The 17,498-nt window shown below is 44.8% G+C and overlaps 1 protein-coding gene across 7 annotated transcripts in view; it reads right to left on the reverse strand.

Annotated features, from left to right (window-relative positions):
• Positions 1-17,498, reverse strand: part of DMXL2 (Dmx like 2) — a 103,887-nt gene that overhangs the window by 45,964 nt on the left and 40,425 nt on the right. For all 7 annotated transcript variants that reach the window (XM_083586068.1, XM_083586065.1, XM_083586067.1 and 4 more), the window contains exons 9-18: positions 16,469-16,643; positions 13,557-13,799; positions 11,526-11,803; positions 10,618-11,311; positions 9,728-9,849; positions 8,670-8,759; positions 6,365-6,482; positions 4,247-4,366; positions 2,444-2,671; positions 264-1,940 (exon numbers count right to left, since the gene is read on the reverse strand). In XM_083586068.1, the coding sequence (XP_083442194.1) occupies positions 264-1,940; positions 2,444-2,671; positions 4,247-4,366; positions 6,365-6,482; positions 8,670-8,759; positions 9,728-9,849; positions 10,618-11,311; positions 11,526-11,803; positions 13,557-13,799; positions 16,469-16,643 (3,745 nt within the window). The remainder of the gene's footprint in view (positions 1-263; positions 1,941-2,443; positions 2,672-4,246; positions 4,367-6,364; positions 6,483-8,669; positions 8,760-9,727; positions 9,850-10,617; positions 11,312-11,525; positions 11,804-13,556; positions 13,800-16,468; positions 16,644-17,498) is intronic.

The raw sequence follows: 17,498 nt of genomic DNA on the forward strand, positions 1-17,498 counted from the left end.
GCCTATCTATTCTGAATGTATTTTGAATGTTCTTATGTGATGCCAACAAAGGTTACTTGACTTGATTGACTGATTGATTGCATGTGGGATGTGTGGATGGGCCCAAGCAGGGTATAGTTATGAAATACATTTATTTAAAATAAATCAGAGGTCAACAAGAACTCGGACACTAATTTAAAAATGTCTTGCGCCACTTCCTAAATGTCGCATCTTCCCCTATTGCCTCAATAAGCATTCCACGAGAAGGTGGCCAAGTTGTTTACCTGAGTAATGCTTATCTCTGTTTTCATCAAGCTCAGTGCTTGTGGTAGCAACAGTGTCTGCCAAGGCGACCAAGAACATCTGCTCGAGGCGAGTAAGTCCCGGTAAACTTGAGTGCATTAGATGGCTTGAGAGGACGCTGGCATGCTCTCGCCCAAAGTAAGTCGGCCCGTACTGAGACAGGTTGATGACTTTGGATTTATGCTCTCTCCTTTCCGGCTCAAAATCAATGAAGTCGTCCGTCGTCACCTGCTGAACCTGGAACAGATCCGAATAGTGATCCTCTGGCTTCCTTTTGGCATGGTCTTGTGAGCCTTGGGGCCTTTTGGTCGCTTCCTCCGTCTTGTACGTGGAATCCTGGTCTGCCGAAAGCAGCGCGTACAATGGCAGCGGAGGGATAGAGTCGATCTCTGTATAGTCCCGGGTCCCCTCTTTCCCCGTACTGACCGCGTCCTTTGCAGTGCTACCACTTACGCTGATGGTGCGAGAGAGGTGCCGTTTAGAGCCGCCGTCGGCCGACTCGGGGTCTTTCACAATGGCAACTTCCCCCGCAATGCATTTCACCAAATGCGAAAGAATGGCTTTTGCTCTGCGGACTTTACCCAGGTCCATCAGCTCCAAGAGCTGGGTTGGGTGGTACTGCGGGAGGGTAGGAGAAAGGACGTGGGCGGCTTCAAAAAGCCCACCATCTTGAATCACAGTGGGGGTTCCGAAAACATCGTCCACAATGCCCGCTCCGTCGATGATGCTGGTTTTCTTGGCCATCCAACTGGTCTTCAATGGATCTTGCGTGGGGGAGTCTTCGCCGAGGAAACAGTCACTCTCGCTGCCCCCCGATTTCATGGCATGCTTCCACTGTGCATAGACGTGCATTTCACAGTCCATTCCCACAACCAGTATCCCATCTCTTACCCAAGACAGGGAGACTGGCAATGAAGGGGTGCCGTCTACAGAGGACACCAAGTCTATGGATCTCAGCAGCACCCATTTGGACCTTATGCCTTGCTTTATGCTACCACCTAGTGGTAAAGTAATGACGGCGACACCCTCTTTGCTGCTGGTTTGCTCAGTCACAATTCCCGAAAGTCGGCCGTACATGAATATATTGGCACCCATGCTGACCGTCAGAATATGTGAGCCGTCTTCTTTCGAAACCCAGTCCAAGTGGACCAAATGCTTGGTGTTCGGCATCAGGTGCCGATCCTTGTTCAAAAATACATCCATTTTACTATATACAAATAAATTGCTGTCCACGCTCACTCTCGAGTCAAGGACGCTCCCGACTTCCACTAGATCGTCCAGGTGAATCGTCTGCTCCAAGACCCATTCCGACCCTCCGGTGGATTCACATTCAAATATACAAACGTGCATAGAAAATTCTTTGGAAACAAAACCGTTGTGTTGCATGGGTTGTTTGTATGCCACAGCCAAGCGCCCCGTATAGGAACAGCTGACAGCAACAGGCCTTCCCGAAATGCCCACTGTGCTGCTGTCGTCATCTTTCGAATCGTTCATTAAAGGCCACTTCTTCCAGTGATAGGTTTCCTTCGTTTCATTTCTGCTGTTCACCACCGTCTCAACAGAGCACCTCCAGAACCGCACTCTGTCATCCGAACAGGAAGTAACCAGCAAGTAAGGTGCGAGGCAGACTGGGTAAATTGATGAAGAGCTCAGGTGTCCTAAATGAATCAGAGATTACTATTATTATCATTATAAAAAATTGTATACCGTCTTTCATATGAAGATCCCAGGGTGGTTCACAAGGTGAAACAGCATTTACATGACACAAACACAGCCTCCTAAGAGAGCCCGCAAAAAGTTACTAGCCTGCTGATTTGTGGCAGGCCTGTAGTCCAAACAAGTGAAACTTACACCCTCTTGAAAGTTAAAAAGCTTTCCCCATCTAGGAAATGTCTGCAGGCAACTGGCTATTTACAAGCCTGCATGAAGATAGATCTGTTTTGATTTCTTAGCAGTATCAAACATTTCAGTCTCCAATCCATTTTGTTTCTAATTCATGTTTCTAATTCACCATATACAAGAGTGAAAACTACATCCAAACAATTTTTTTTGCATCTATAGGGTTACAGAGGACCAATGAATGCAGAATTTGCCAAAAGTCTCAGATTGGTAACCAAAGTTATAGGAATCAGTGTAACTAAGTATTGAATCATTGTTTTACCTGCAGAAGGAGTAGCTCGTACAACTTCTACACCAACTGGAATATCCAATGGGCAACTGTAGACCAAGCTAGAACTCAAAATAAGTTTACTAGCTGTCTGAAGATTAGCAACAGATGAAGAACGGGGCATGGGTGCTGCACCTGGTGAGGTATCTGGAGATGAGTCGACAGTCTGTTGCCCAGGTATGCCCAGCTGGTTTCCTGATGATTGAACTTCAGCAGACTTTGCTTTAAAGATGCATCATTACAAAAAAAAAAGTTCAGTGTGTAACAAGGACATGCTTCCCATTTAAAACATAGGCAAAGATTTGATATAGCATGCAGGGTGAAAAGCTTTAAAAGAGGATTAGACAAATTCATGGAAGACAAGACCTTCAATGGCAGCTAACCCTGATATATGTTTTTTGCCTCCAATGTTGGAGGCATAGTATGTCTCTGAACAGCAGCTGCTAGCAATCTCAAGTGGGCAGAATTTCCCTGCTAGGATCTCTTTGCACATGTCTATCAAGCATGTCCACAGACAAGCGCATAAACTGAAATAAGGAGAGCCCTGCTGAGTCAGGCCAAAGACCCATCTAGTCTAGCATCCTGTTTGGATGGGAAGGCAGGATCTGAGTGCAGCAGTATTCTATTCATGTTTGCTCAGAAGTGAGTTGCAGTCCCACTGTGCTCAATGGGGCTTACGCCCAGGTGCATCAGATGGCATCCTACAATCCTTAGCATGGTCATTAGATGCCACTGAAGAGTTAGGAGCATGTAACTTAATGGATCTGATCAGTTTTATGCAGCCTGACCATGCACAAGCTTAAGAAGAAGCCTGTAATGGGTTTTCTGACATGTCAATACCGTGATTAAATGCTCACAAATGTTACACAAGCGAATAATTCTAACACACTGACAGCAATGCAGCAATTAAAAAAAAATCAGTGCAATACATCTCTTGTGCAAACAGAGACCCTTTGCCTACTAGGGCTGGGCGATATCAGCTTTCCAACATTGCAATGTATCACCAGCCGAACATTGCGGTGTAGTGATACATTGCAATGTTGAAAAGGGGAGGAACGAGCAGCATTGGCCCCAGCCCTGCGAGGCACCAGGGTGAAACCGCTGCCACTCCCAGTGCAGGGAGGAAGGAGGGAGCAGAGAAGGAAGGTAAGGCGCAGGTAAGCCCCACCTGCGATGAAGACACCATCGCCCTCTCACCCTCAAACTGGTCCCAGACGACGTATCAATACATCGCCCAGCCCTTTTGCCTACAAAGGTTGTGCCACTGAAATGAGGGAGGGTCAGTCTGCGCACAGAACCGTGGACTTGCATGCAAAACAACCCTAGTTGGGGGAACCGCCAGATCATATTTAAAGGGCCTTTACAGGAGGAGGAGAGGAAGGGAAAGTTCTGTTGCACAAGCAGAAATGCCTGCAATGATGGAACACTGTTCTAAGTGTGACACTGAATACAACCATTGGCCCAATGAGTTCATTATTTTCTATGCTGAATTTCCAGGATGAGAGTGGCTCTCTGGGATTTCAGACATAGAATGTTCCCTGCTCCGCCTGGAGACTGAATCTGGGACCTTCTGCATAAAAGGCAAATGCTCCACCACTGGGTTATTCTGTAGCTCTGCTTGTCTGGAGGCTTGGGTGGTATTTGCAAATTCTGCTATTGAATTGTTACTGGATTTTATACACTGTCTTATTAGCTGTCTTCCCCCAGTTGCAAGACAGGATTTTAAAAAATGCCTTAAATCAAGCAGTGCATGATTAGAGTAAAAATACATGTTCATCTGGAAATTTCTTCACTCACCTACACATGCTTGAACAGATTTAAGATGCAGATGCCACATGTGAAGTATGGAACACCCATTTGTGTCTTTTTCGATTACAACTAGATAAAACTTTTCGGAGAAGGGTGGTGGCCGATAACCTGTCCAAAATCAAAACCAAATATTAATGGCAATCTGGCATTTCAATGTAAGTGATATTTATAAGCAAACAAACAAACAAACAAACAAACCTATAGCTCAGCCTTCCTCCCAAAGATGCCCAGGGCAGCAATGACATTTTATTAAACATGGACCACGCAATAAGGATCACATTTTTAAAAATACCACTTTCTGCTGCATTTTAAACACTGTCAATCATTAAGTAATAAGTTCATGGTACATAAACCTAAAAGTGTACGCAAGAAAGAAAAGTTAAACCAATCTAATTTAAAAAAACAAAACCTGCTAATATTAGGCCGAAATTAAGTCACAAAAACTCAGAAAACCTTCTGACTTCATTGTTCCAAATTTGGGGACACACTTTCAAATTCCATTTTATATTTTGGAAGTGAAGTCTCATCTGAAAGTTGAGTGTTTTAGGCTTGTTGACAACTTGTGTATTATTTTAGCACATATCAGTACAAAATGTTGTAGTGCGTGAATTGTCAGAAACCACTCAATGTTAAATACCGTTACAAGTTTTCTACCAAAAGCTACCAGATACTAAATACTGCATTACCAACTAGCAAAGGATGTCAAATAGGAAATATATTGGAAATATATGGAGAATGTCCTCTGAATGACGAGATGGTTGGACTGTGTCCTTGAAGCTACAAACATGAGTCTGACCAAACTGCGGGAGGCAGTGGAAGACAGGAGTGCCTGGCGTGCTCTGGTCCAGGGGGTCATGAAGAGTCGGACACGACTAAACGACTAAACAACAACAACCTCTGAATAGCCCCAGCAGCTGCCAAGCCCTCAGTGCAGATACCTTTAGGGGAATTTTGGCTCTACGTACTATTCATTCTTCAAAAGGGCTACAATTCTCGGAGCAGTTTAACAGTCAATTCCTCTTCCCAGGGAACTCTGCAAATTGTAGTTCCTTTTTTGGGGGGGGGGGGAGTGTCTCCTAACAACTCTCAGCGCCATTAACAAACAGTAGCTCTCAGGATTCTTTGTGAGAAGTCATGGCTGTTTAAAGTGTTATGATAATGCTTATGAAAAAAAGGCAAGTAAGTGGGAATATGATAAAAATGAAATGAAATTTCATTTATTACGGCCATAGGCCCATACAGGTAAAAACAACACATAAATAACAGCTTGTGCCGTAGGGGGAAAAAAGCAATTGCTAAAACACCACTATAACAATAAAATACTATAAAATGGAAAGGCATACTACGCCTTAATTAGCTTGTAGTGCTCCTACTACAATGTAAAAATGATGCATAGGCTGGGGGTGGAGAAATAATAATAATAATAATAATAATAATAATAATAATAATAATAATAATAATTTATTATTTGTACCCCACCCATCTGGCTGGGCTTCCCCAGCCACTCTGGGCGGCTTCCAAAAAATATTAAAATCCTCTAATACATCAAACATTAAAAGCTTCCCTAAACAGGGCTGCCTTCAGATGTCTTCTAAAAGTCTGATAGTTGTTGTTCTCTTTGACATCTGGTGGGAGGGCGTTCCACAGGGAGGGCGCCACTACCGAGAAGGCCCTCTGCCTGGTTCCCTGTAACTTGGCATTTATCCCTCCCCCCAATAATATAAGGACCCAGAACCACTCAGTGAAAAAGGGAAAGTAGACAGTACTTAGTTCAACTATGGAATTTGCTGCCACAAGATGTAGTTTCATAACAGCCACCAACTTGGAGAGCTTTAAAAGAGAATTAGACAAATTCACAGAGGATAAGGCTATCCAAGACCACTAGCCCCAATGGCTAGGTCCTGGCTGCTGGGGCGCATGAACAGAAGAGGAAGATGGTGGTCACGTTTGGCTTGGGGGGATCTGGTTAACCTCTGTAGGAAAAGAAAGCTGGATTAGTCGATCCCATCCAGCAAGGGATCTTCCGCTGCCTCCCAAGGGCACCACAACATTCCCTAAAGATTCCTTGCTTATGGATAAGAGTAGAGTACGAGTGCTTCACTATACCTTTGGAGGGCTGGAAAAATATCTCGGTTTCTTTCAGCTCCGCATCCTCTTTATGCGGTTTGTATCCCAAAATGAAGTCCTCTTGAAAGACGTGAAGCAATTGCGTGTTTGACCCACACTAGAAACAGCGTTAGACAGAAATCAACAGCTTGCACCAAATAGTTATGCACAATAACGTACAAGGTATCCAATCATATTCCATGCGCGTTGTATCATCAGCTATCACAGGTGTGGGGCAGCTTTGGCCCGCCTGGTGCTTGCTGAATTACAGTTCCCATCAGCCCCAGCGATCATGGCTGAAGGCCAGGAGTGATGGGAGTTGTAGCTAAGCAACATCTTGAGGACCAAAGGCTTCCCATCCCTTGATCTACATAGAAGGCAGCTCTGGCTTCCATCCAGAACAGCTGCCACATGGTGCTTGGTGCCTGCAGTGCTGTTCCAGCTCCTCATTCCTGGGATTTTCACTTTGTTTTCTAAATGCACAGCAGTCTTTAGGCCAGTCTTCATCAAGCAAGCACCCCCCAGGTGCTGCCGCACTCTGACTCCTATCAGCCCCAGCCTGGTCCCTGGCAGGACGTCCCAGACTCCTTTTGATCTCCAAAGTGGAAAGGGCAGGATCATTACCATTAGCAAAAGCTTTGGGAGTCATGCATTTCAGCCCGACATAGGGAATCTAAAATGCTGCTCAAAAATCTGCGGCAGGCTTGCTACAGAAGCAGAGTAAGCTCAAAGCTTTCTTTGATTAATTACGCAGGATGTGTTCCCTTGATTAATTTAACACAGTAGGGAACAAAATTAATAGTAAATCCCATTGGAGCTAGACAAAAAACCTAATGCACTAAGGACTTCCTTTTGGAGGGTTTGGTTTGAGGATTAATAAAGGAGCACAGTATTTTGCAAAAGGCCTAAAATTTATAAGCTGGCTATAATGGTGCTAAAATCCTAGGGGAATCCCAACCCCTCTCCCTGAAAACTCCAATGCACATTTATTCTAAATATGCAGGTTCCAAACAAGGCACATAATAAACAACAATATTTTTTTCTGGAAAATGCAGGATAGCAATTATTTAAACGTTTGTAACAAAGTGATTTCCATGCCATTTTGTAAACAGATACAGAGAGACCAACAGGTTATTCAAACTAAGTAAATAAATATTCTGCTGGAAAACAGCAGAATAGAATGTTGTCACAACTATGTGTGCAATCTGAGAGTAGCTCCCATGTAGCCCAGTGGTGTTTATTTCAGGGTAGAAGTGTGCAGGACTGCACTGTTACTGGACATAATCATCTGTAGCAGCTAACAGATGGTGGCCATTATCTTGTAATTTGAGGGTGGGTGGAGGTGAATGTACGTGTGAGTGAGAGTAAGGCCCCATCTGCACTATACATTTAAAGCAGATTCATACCACTTCAAACAACCATGGCTTCTCCCAAAGAATCCTGGGAACTGTGCTGAAAAGTTTTCAGGCGACCTCTATTCCCCTCCCAGGGCTACAATTCTCAGAGTGGTTTAATAACCAATCTCTCTTCCCAGGGGACTATGGGAATTGTAGCTCTGGGAGGGGAATATCAGGTAAAGGACCCCTGGACGGTTAAGTCCAGTCAAAGGCGGCTAGGGGGTTGTGGCGCTCATTTCGCTTTTCAGGCCGAGGGAATTGGCGTTTGTCCCCAGACAACTTTCCAGGTCATGTGGCCAGCATGACTAAACTGCTTCTGGCACGACGGAACACTGTGACAGGAACCAGAGTGCACAGAAACTCTGTTTACCTTCCCGCCGCAGCGGCACCTATTTATCTACTTGCACTGGTGTGCTTTCGAACTGCTAGGATCTGGGTCAAAGCAACAGGAGCTCACCCCGGCGCAGGGATTCGAACTGCCAGCCTTCTGATCAGCAAGCGCAAGAGGCTCAGTGGTTTAGACAACAGCGCCACCAGCACCCTTAACAAACTACAGTTCCCAGGATTTTTCTATTTTGGCAGGGAGCCATGATTGTAACATGAATGTTGCTTTGGATGTAAGGTGTCCTAAGTAAGGAAGCCTCTGAATTTTGTGTGGCTGGTATGTAGAATACTGTGCAAAAGTATGTTACATCTATTTCTCTGGCCCATTTCCCCTCTGGCCCAGCCCACCACCAACACATGCCTCCACTCTCTACCCACAGAAGCTGAGAAACGTTGCCCATCCCTACTGTCAGCACAGATTTCTGGTTTTTAATCACCATTTCCCCACTCCTGGTCTTTACTTAGCAAACAACAAGCACCAGGCATGGTTAAATGACCCATTAGAGGGTTAACTAATTTTTTACCTGGTCGGTTATAGCATCTAGTTCAATAATGCATCCCGGCCGAGCTGTTGATTGCTGGCTCACAATGTTAAAAACTTCACCGATGAGTTTCTGAAAGAGAGGGGAAGTTGGGAGAGTATTTGTATTTTGAGCTAATAGCTGCAGCTGAAGTTCCACTGGTACCAATAGCATCTGGGTGACAAGTAGCCACTTTGTGCCGTGGACTCCAAGCCAGCATGGGGGTTCGGCTGACCCTGCTCTAGATCATCATGGTTTTAGTTTGCGTATGGTCTGATGTTTAGAAAATAATGCAGCCGCTAGTATGAATTCTCACTCTCTTTGCAACCTGATCGTACAGATTGCACTCCCCCTTTAAGTTCTATCCTCAGCTTATGAATAAAGGTAACGGTAAAGGCACCCGGCCATTAGGTCCAGTCATGGCTGACTCTGGGGTTGCAGAGCTCATCTCGTTTTACAGGCCGAGGGAGCTGGCGTACAGCTTCTGGGTCATGTGGCCAGCATGACTAAGCCGCTTCTGGCGAACCAGAGCAGCGCACGGAAACGCTGTTTACCTTCCCGACGGAGCGGTACCTATTTATCTACTTGCACTTTGACGTGCTGTCAAACTGCTAGGTTGGCAGGAGTAGCTTATGAATAGCTGCCCTCTAATCAGTACTTGTAATTTGACAGAAAAGTCACTGAGCAGGGACGGAGGTTACCAGCCAAAATAGTTGCCCAAGATGCCTCTGTTGTCCTCTTTGGGAAGCATATTAACAATGCTCTCCCAGGGCAGCTCCTCTGGCACCTTCATTTTTTAAAAATATATATACAAAAGTTACAATACAATACATTTTCAATCAATATATCTGCCCCACAGACACCTCTGTGATGATGGTGGCATTAAAAAATCCTGTACATATATTTACAGGATGGGGGGGGGAGGTTCTTCTTTTTTAGCTCTTATTATATTATGTATTTTGTGTTTCTGTACTGGAAACTGCCCTGTGATCTTAAAATGAAAGGCGGTATATAAATTTAATAAATGATAATAAAAATAAATAACAACAACAACTTCTTACAGAGGATCCTGGGTCACTCAGTTCATCCAAAAGTTTCCGTGCATCCACCACGGCTTGGTATAGCCTCAGGTTTTTGCCATCCGATGCCACGAAGCAAGCACTTGCAGAATTGCAGTAGGTACCTAATTTAAAGGCAGGAGTCAGTTTTTGACATTTAATGTAAGCTATATGTTTTAGCAGTTATGGTTGGAGAGGTATTAAGCAGTTTCGTAATATTCCACCAATGCGACAAATTCCCTGTTTAGGGAAGTTTTTAATATTTAATGCTGTATTGTTTTTAACACTTGATTGGGAGCCACCCAGAGTGGCTGGGGAAACTCAACCAGATGGGTGGGGTATAAATAATAAATTATTATTATTATTATTATTATTATTATTATTATTATTATTATGAATGTTGCTGCAGTCTCGCAACTTCTAGCTGAGTTTGAAATAAGGCTGTTTTGCATGAAGTGCTTGTCTACGCCCTTCCAACATTTAACAGATGAAAATGGGGAAACCGTATCCGTTGCAATTAGCACATCTAAGTTAGCCCTGTCCATTGGTCAACCTGTGTAAAACTTAGCTGGATACAACCTGATGACTCAAAGCTCGCCTTGAAGGAGAGAGGCACAATCGCCACACCATAGACCTATTTTCTGCACTAACTGCTTGCTATGGCGCTCAAACACCCAGGGAAATAAAACTTTCAACTAGAAGGGTTTACCTTTTCATATAACTTCCGAACTAAAATACAGAAGAGCATTCCCCCAAGGGGGGGGGGACTAAAATAAGAAGAAATATTTCTGGAAGTTGGGCAAAGTCATGGCTCATAAAGGTTATCTTCTTCTTTTTCAAAAAACAAAACCTGGCTTCCGTCAAGTTTTATTGTCTACAACAACAGCACTCACCGAGACAATAGCTAGGAATAAGAGTTGGGAGCCAGGCCACATTGGAGAAGGCAGAGGTATGGAGAGAATTGATACGAGCCAATTCCGATACTCCACCCGTGTACGACAAAGGACCAATGGGGTCCACGCGCCACAGAATCAGCTCGCTGTAGATGGCGTTTGGATCGTGGAATGTAAGCGTCGCTGCGTTCCTAAACTGCTGCCTGGAAGAACCTTTCAGGTGCCTCATGGGGTCCATCATTTTGTTCAAGCCATCAGAGTCCCACGGCTGATCGGCCTCCGGGGTCCGCAGGGTGTTGTGGTGGGAAGACGTCAACAGGAGCGGGAGAACCGAGTGGCAAGCGAGGTCGTTGAGATGAAAGCGGTGCCCGCAGTACCTAAACTTGTGGGTGACTGTGTGCACCGTCGTGAAAGCAGACTTGTCCGCAAAAGAAACCGCCCACTGGTTAAGCGAGCCATCTATGTGCTTAGAAACCATCATGACTGTGGGCACCGTGATGTTCGCGTTGAAGCTGTCCTGGGAGCATCCCGGCCTCCATCCAGACAGGCTGTCGGAAATGCTAGTTCTCTTCTGGAGCAGCGCCTCGCTGATTTCTTTCGTGGACGTAGTGCAGGCGTACATCATGATGTTTTTGCTAAGGGAGCTGGCGTCGCCGGACGGAAACGCAACAGGGATCTGAGAAGAAAATGAAACCTAGAGGAAAGGGAAGGAAATAAGACGAATGTGTTAAGGCAAATAGTAATATTTTTATAGGAAAAGTCCCAATTTCCCCCTGCCCCAAGTATATGTATATACAGTGGTACCTCGGTTGTCGAACGTAATCCATTCCGGAAGACCATTCGACTTCCCAAACGTTCGACAACCGAGGCGCAAAGGGCCACCTGCAGTTTCCATTGAAACACTATACCTGAACTTGCCGAAAGATCCCTGGATTATACTCATCCAAATATTTCACGTGCCACACTAGAAAGGTGCCGTCTACGGGATGGATGGTAAAGAGCATGTCTGGGTTCTTGTTCCATTCCTTAAGGAGCAATTCAATTTTCCTATCTAACAAGACAGTGGGAAGCGGCATGGGCGAGGCAGCTGGTGAAAGGACTTTGGGGCTCCCTTCTCTTTCCCCATCTTCATGTTCTGAGGATCCTGTGCCAGTCCCCGTCTCAGACTCTCTATCTAGAGACAATTCTGGAATCAAAGGTAAAATACATGAAACAGATGCATTGGACCAGTTTGCACATCAACGTATTTTCTTACCCTCCAAGGTAAATAAAACTTGCATTTTATTTATGTTAGGCTGTCTACTGTGTATTTCAGACCAGGGTTTCCCAAACTTGCGTCTCCAGCTGTTGTTGGACTACAACTCCCATCATCCCTAGCTAGCAGGACCAGTGGTCAGGGATGATGGGAATTGTAGTCCCAAAAAATAGCTGGAGGCCCAAGTTTGGGAAGTCCTGTTTTAGACTGCCTACTGTAAACCACTTAAATTATTTTTTGCTGTTGTAATAAGCAGTATACAAATGAAACAACTCTATACAAACCAACAGTATGCAAATAAAAGAGGGGTAGGGAACCTGTGGCCCTCCAGATGCTGCTAGACGCCAGATGTCTTCTATGCCACTTGAAGACCTCTAGGTCACGAGCAACTAGCAGGTCTAATAAAAAGCAGCAACCGCAGTCAGCCCAGCCAACGGACAGGGATGATGGTAGCTGTTGTTCAACAGCAACCAGAGGGCCATAGGTTTCTCATCCTTGGTTTAAAAACAAGCCATGTTTTAGCGTGAAGAAGTAGTGGGCTTGTGCTCACTGCTCAGAAGTTCTCACAGCACTCCAAACCCGCTGCTGCCACAGGCAAAACAAGCCAGAGCCTGGTTTGCTGTGTCATCTGAACCTGGGTTGATGGTTTGTTTCACCCAAACCATGAGTGGTAAGCCAAACCCTGCTGCTAGTCCCTGCTGGTCGATGATACTGTGGCAGAAGAAGAACAAGAAGAAGAACAACAAGAAGAAGAGTTTGGACTTGATATCCCGCTTTATCACTACCCGAAGGAGTCTCAAAGTAGCTTACAATCTCCTTTCCATTCCTCCCCCACAACAAACACTCTGTGAGGTGAGTGAGGCTAAGAGACTTCACAGAAGTGTGACTAGCCCAAGGTCACCCAGCAGCTGCATGTGGAGGAGCGGGGAAGCGAACCCGGTTCACCAGATTACGAGTCCACCGCTCTTAACCACTACACCACACTGGCTCTCCTGAGGTAGATGGGTCAGTGGCCTGATTCAGTATAAGACAGCTTCCAGTGCTCCTTGGCAACATTTTGTGGTCCCCTAGTTCCTTCCCTTACCAACTATGAGCTGGGGATAGTGAACAGCTGCTGAACTACATGGTCTAGCTGCTACCTACAAATTAGGAAGTCTTTATCTTTTAGAGGAAAATATTCTGGGTAGATTGTACCAAGCTACCCTTCTGACAACAAAACAGCATGCATGAGGCTCAGTACAGTGGAACCTAGGTTCTCAAACGCTTTGGTACTCGAACATTTTGGCTCCCGAACGCCGAAAACCCAGAAGTAAGTGTTCTGGTTTTCGAACATTTTTCAGAAGCCGAACGTCCGATGCGGCTGTTACGTTATTGTTTCCGGGGCGCCTGCACCAATCAGAAGCTGCGGCTTGGTTTTCGGACGTCGAACGGACTTCCAGAACGGATTAAGTTCAAGAACCAAGGTACCACTGTACATCATTTTGAAAGGAAGAAAAGAGTCTTTGTTGCATCTCTCAAGTCATTTACAAGAATTGCTATAGGATGCTAACAGAAACATCCCACAAGTTGTGGTGATGACTACCAGTTTGGACAGTTTTAAAAGAGGATTGGACAAATTTACCGACCCCCATTCTAAATACTCATCAAATGCAGACATCAAGGAAAAGGAAGCCATGCTACTAACCGTGATCAAGTTTCATCAGCAAACCTCTCTCCCTCTCCCTCTCTCTCTCTTCCTCTCCTTCCTCCTCGTCAGCATCTTCTTCTGCTTGTTTCATCTGTTGATCTGTAAGCTCTCGTAGGTGTTGCATAAAAATTTCAGTCGAGGATGTAAAATGGAATTCTTTGTTATTTAGCCAATGAACCACAAAGCCTTCGTTTCCTTCATCCAAGTGAAAAGCCGTTTTGAGCAAAGCTGGCGGAATGTCTGGGGAAACAAAACCATTTTCCCCCAAAGGAAAGAAGTCTAAGATATTTAAGAGATGATTCTGACACTCTAAGATGACACTTTCTGCAGGAAAGTGGTCTTGCATAAATGACTGTAAAGTTGAGGAATAGAAGATGTGTGCTATGTAAGATGGAACTAAACCATAGCATGGAGGGTCATTCAAGAACTGTGGGCTTGGCAACTCTCTCTCGGCTTCATTTTCCGTTTGCAATTCAATAGGTAAAAGGTAAAGGTAAAGGACCCCTGACAGTTAAATCCAGTCACAAACGACTATGGGGTTGCGGCGCTCATCATTTCCTGGCTGAGGGAGCCAACGTTTGTCCGCAGACAGTTTTTCTGGGTCATGTGGCCAGCATGATTAAGCCATTTCTGGTGAAACCAGAGCAGTGCACAGAAACACCGTTTACCTTCCCGCCACAGTGGTACCTATTTATCTACTTGCACTTTGACGTGCTTTTGAACTGCTAGGTTGGCAGGAGCTGGGACCGAGCAACGGGAGCTCACCCCGTCGCGGGGATTCGAACCGCCGACCTTCTGATCGGCAAGCCCTGGGCTCTGTGGTTTAGTCCATAGCGCCACCTGAGTCCCTTTTAATGTAATAGGTAAATATAGCTAATAATTGGTAAATAAATAATTGTTTTATTTGCATCTGTTCTCTAAACCAGAATCTGGAAATCCTCTTCTAATGTATGAATTCCTATTCTGGTCTGGAGGGCAAATACAAGCCAGAGTTTGCCAGAAAACTATGTGATGGGGAGCCGAGGAAGCATGCAAGCCTCCATCCAGAAGAATCAACTGAATAGCGCAATATTTCAGGACCCATCCTACTCCTGTATTGTCATTTGTTTCAGTTGTTTTTAATTCTGGATTTTAAATTGTTGCAATCCACACCAGAACCAGCTGGCAAAGGACTGGTAATAATAATAATAATAACAACAACAACAACAACAACAACAACAACAACAACAACAACAACAACAACAACAACAACAACAGTGGCGTAGCGTGGGGGGTGCAGGGGGGCCGGCCGCACCGGGCGCAACATCTGGGGGTTAGGGGGCGCAAATCCACGGGTTAGGGGGTGCAAATTACTTGCCTTGCCCCGGGTGCTGACAACCCACGCTACGCCACTGAATAACAACAACAACAACAACAACAACAACAACGTTAACACAGAAATAACTGCACAAAGGGTCCCTTAAATAAGCCGTGTTTCTAATGTGCACCACAGAAAGGAAATCCAAATATACATATGACAAAACATTTAGAACAGGCCAAGATAACATTTGTTAATGTGGGGGGAAAGTGCTTTCCAAGAAGTACAATTAACAATGTCACCATAAACACTGTTTTCTTTAAACATGCACAAGCTTCAGGCAAGGAGCCCAAAGCAAGGAAAACACACATCATCTTTCTTGGCATTTTCACACAGGACAATAGGGATGAAATAATTAATCTAATTCTGTCTAAGCCCACTTTGCTCCATTTCCACATTTAATTTATATAACTTATTTTTAGCTCTCCTCAGCCAGCCCTCAAACTTCCAATCTAGCAGACACAATACATAAGGAAAATGAGTATTTTGGGGGGTGGGGGTGTGCTTGTTAATTTAAGCTGAGAGTCACACCTCAACTTTCAGGTAAGTGTGCTAAATGAAGGACAGGTGCACTCCAAATCACACATTAGTCAAGCACGGGATAAATTCCAAATTGCACATTAGTTTAGGAGAACCTTCTGCAACCTGGTGAGCATCTCCAAGGCCATAGGTTCCTGGATTCCATCCCTACACCACTCAGCATGGTCGTGCTGGCTGGGGCTGAGGGGAGTTGAGAGTCCAACATGGGTAGGCAAACTAAGGCCCGGGGGCCGGATCCGGCCCAATTGCTTCTCAATCTGGCCTGCAGACGGTCTGGTAATCAGCGTATTTTTACATGAGTAGAATGTGTCCTTTTATTTAAAATGCATCTCTGGGTTATTTGTGGGGCATAGGAATTTGTTATTTCCCCCCCAAAATATAGTCCAGACCCCACAAGTTCTGAGGGACAGTGGACAGACCCCCTGCTGAAAAAATGTGCTGACCCCTGGTCCAATTGGTAAAAGGTAAAGGACCCCTGGACAGTTAAGTCCAGTCAAAGGTGACTATGGGGTAGCGGCGCTCATCTTGCTTTCAGGCTGAGGGATCCGGCGTTTGTCCACAGATAGCTTTCTGGGTCATGTGTCCAGCATGACTAAACCGCTTCTGGCGCAACAGGACACTGTGATGGAAACCAGAGCACACGGAAAAACCATTTACCTTCCCGCTGCAGTGGTGCCTATTTATCTACTTGCACTGGTGTGCTTTCGAACTGCTAGGTTGGCAGGAGCTGGGACAGAGCAACGGGAGCTCACCCCGTTGTGGGGATTCGAACAGCCAACCTTCTGATTGGCAAGCGCAAGAGGCTCAGTGGTTTAGACCACAGTGCCACCTGCGTCCAGAGAGTCCAATAACCTCTGGGCAGCTCCACACTGGCGACGCCTACTGAAGGCTGGCCTAGGAGGTGTAGATCAGGTGAGTTTGCATTAGAATTTGGAAAGATTCCATTCCTCAAGGTCTCCCTAGGACAACCTGTGGACCAAGTTCCCAGGGAATGAATTGCTTCTCTTTTTACCTGTGTTCGGGTTGATGCTTGCAGTTATGTGGAAATGGCAGAGCGCATTAGCGTGGTGGGAAATGTGCCGCTGAACCTCGTGTGTTCCCAGCTGATCAGGGAGATCCTCAGTGTGAGTGATCAGTACGGAGGACCTTCGCTGACCCTTTCGCATGTTTTTCAAGTGATGAATTGTCTGAAGCAGGAGGGAGAGGGTGAGAGAGAGAGAGAGAGAGAGAGAGAGAGAGAGAGAGAGATGAGGAGAACTCAACCATGGAAAACACAAATAGTTTCTGTTTCTAAAATTGGGCAGAACTAACAATAAATCCCTCACACTTCATTTCCTCTTCTAATAGAAGAAACCTTTAAAAGCTTGGTACATGACTCATTTTTATTTAATTTTATATATATATATATATATATATATATATATATATATATATATATATATATTGTCTCTCATGAGATCTGTTCCATATGGTACTGAAATTAGGCCTTTAGTGTGCTGGCACCTACTTTGGAACTATTTTCAGATACATAATGTCTTTAGAGTGTGATTTCATTGTAATATTAGCTATAAATGACCTACAATGAGGTCAAAAGGCAGCATATAGATTATTATTTTTTGGTAAGTAAACAAATTTAAACGTATGCTAAAAACAGAATGCAGTCATTGGGCTTTCCCCTTTAGGGTCTTGTCTGCACTGTGTACTTAAAACAGTACCATACCACTCAGGGTATCCCCCAAAGAATTCTGGGAAGTGTAGTTTGCCAAGAGTGCTGAGAGTGGCCAGGACTTCCCCATTCCCCTCACAGAGCTATGATGATGATGATGATAATAATAATAATAATAATAATAATAATAATAATAATAATAATAATTTATTTATTATTTATACCCCGCCTATTTGGCTGAGTTTCCCCAGCCACTCTGGGCGGCTTCCAATCAAGTGTTAAAAACAATACAGCATTAAATAGTAAAAACTTCCCTAAACAGGGCTGCCTTCAGATGTCTTTTAAAGAGAAGATAGCTGCTTATTTCCTTCACATC

The sequence above is a fragment of the Podarcis filfolensis genome (assembly GCF_964270895.1).
Source record: "Podarcis filfolensis genome assembly, chromosome: 14".
Classification (NCBI taxonomy): domain Eukaryota; kingdom Metazoa; phylum Chordata; class Lepidosauria; order Squamata; family Lacertidae; genus Podarcis; species Podarcis filfolensis.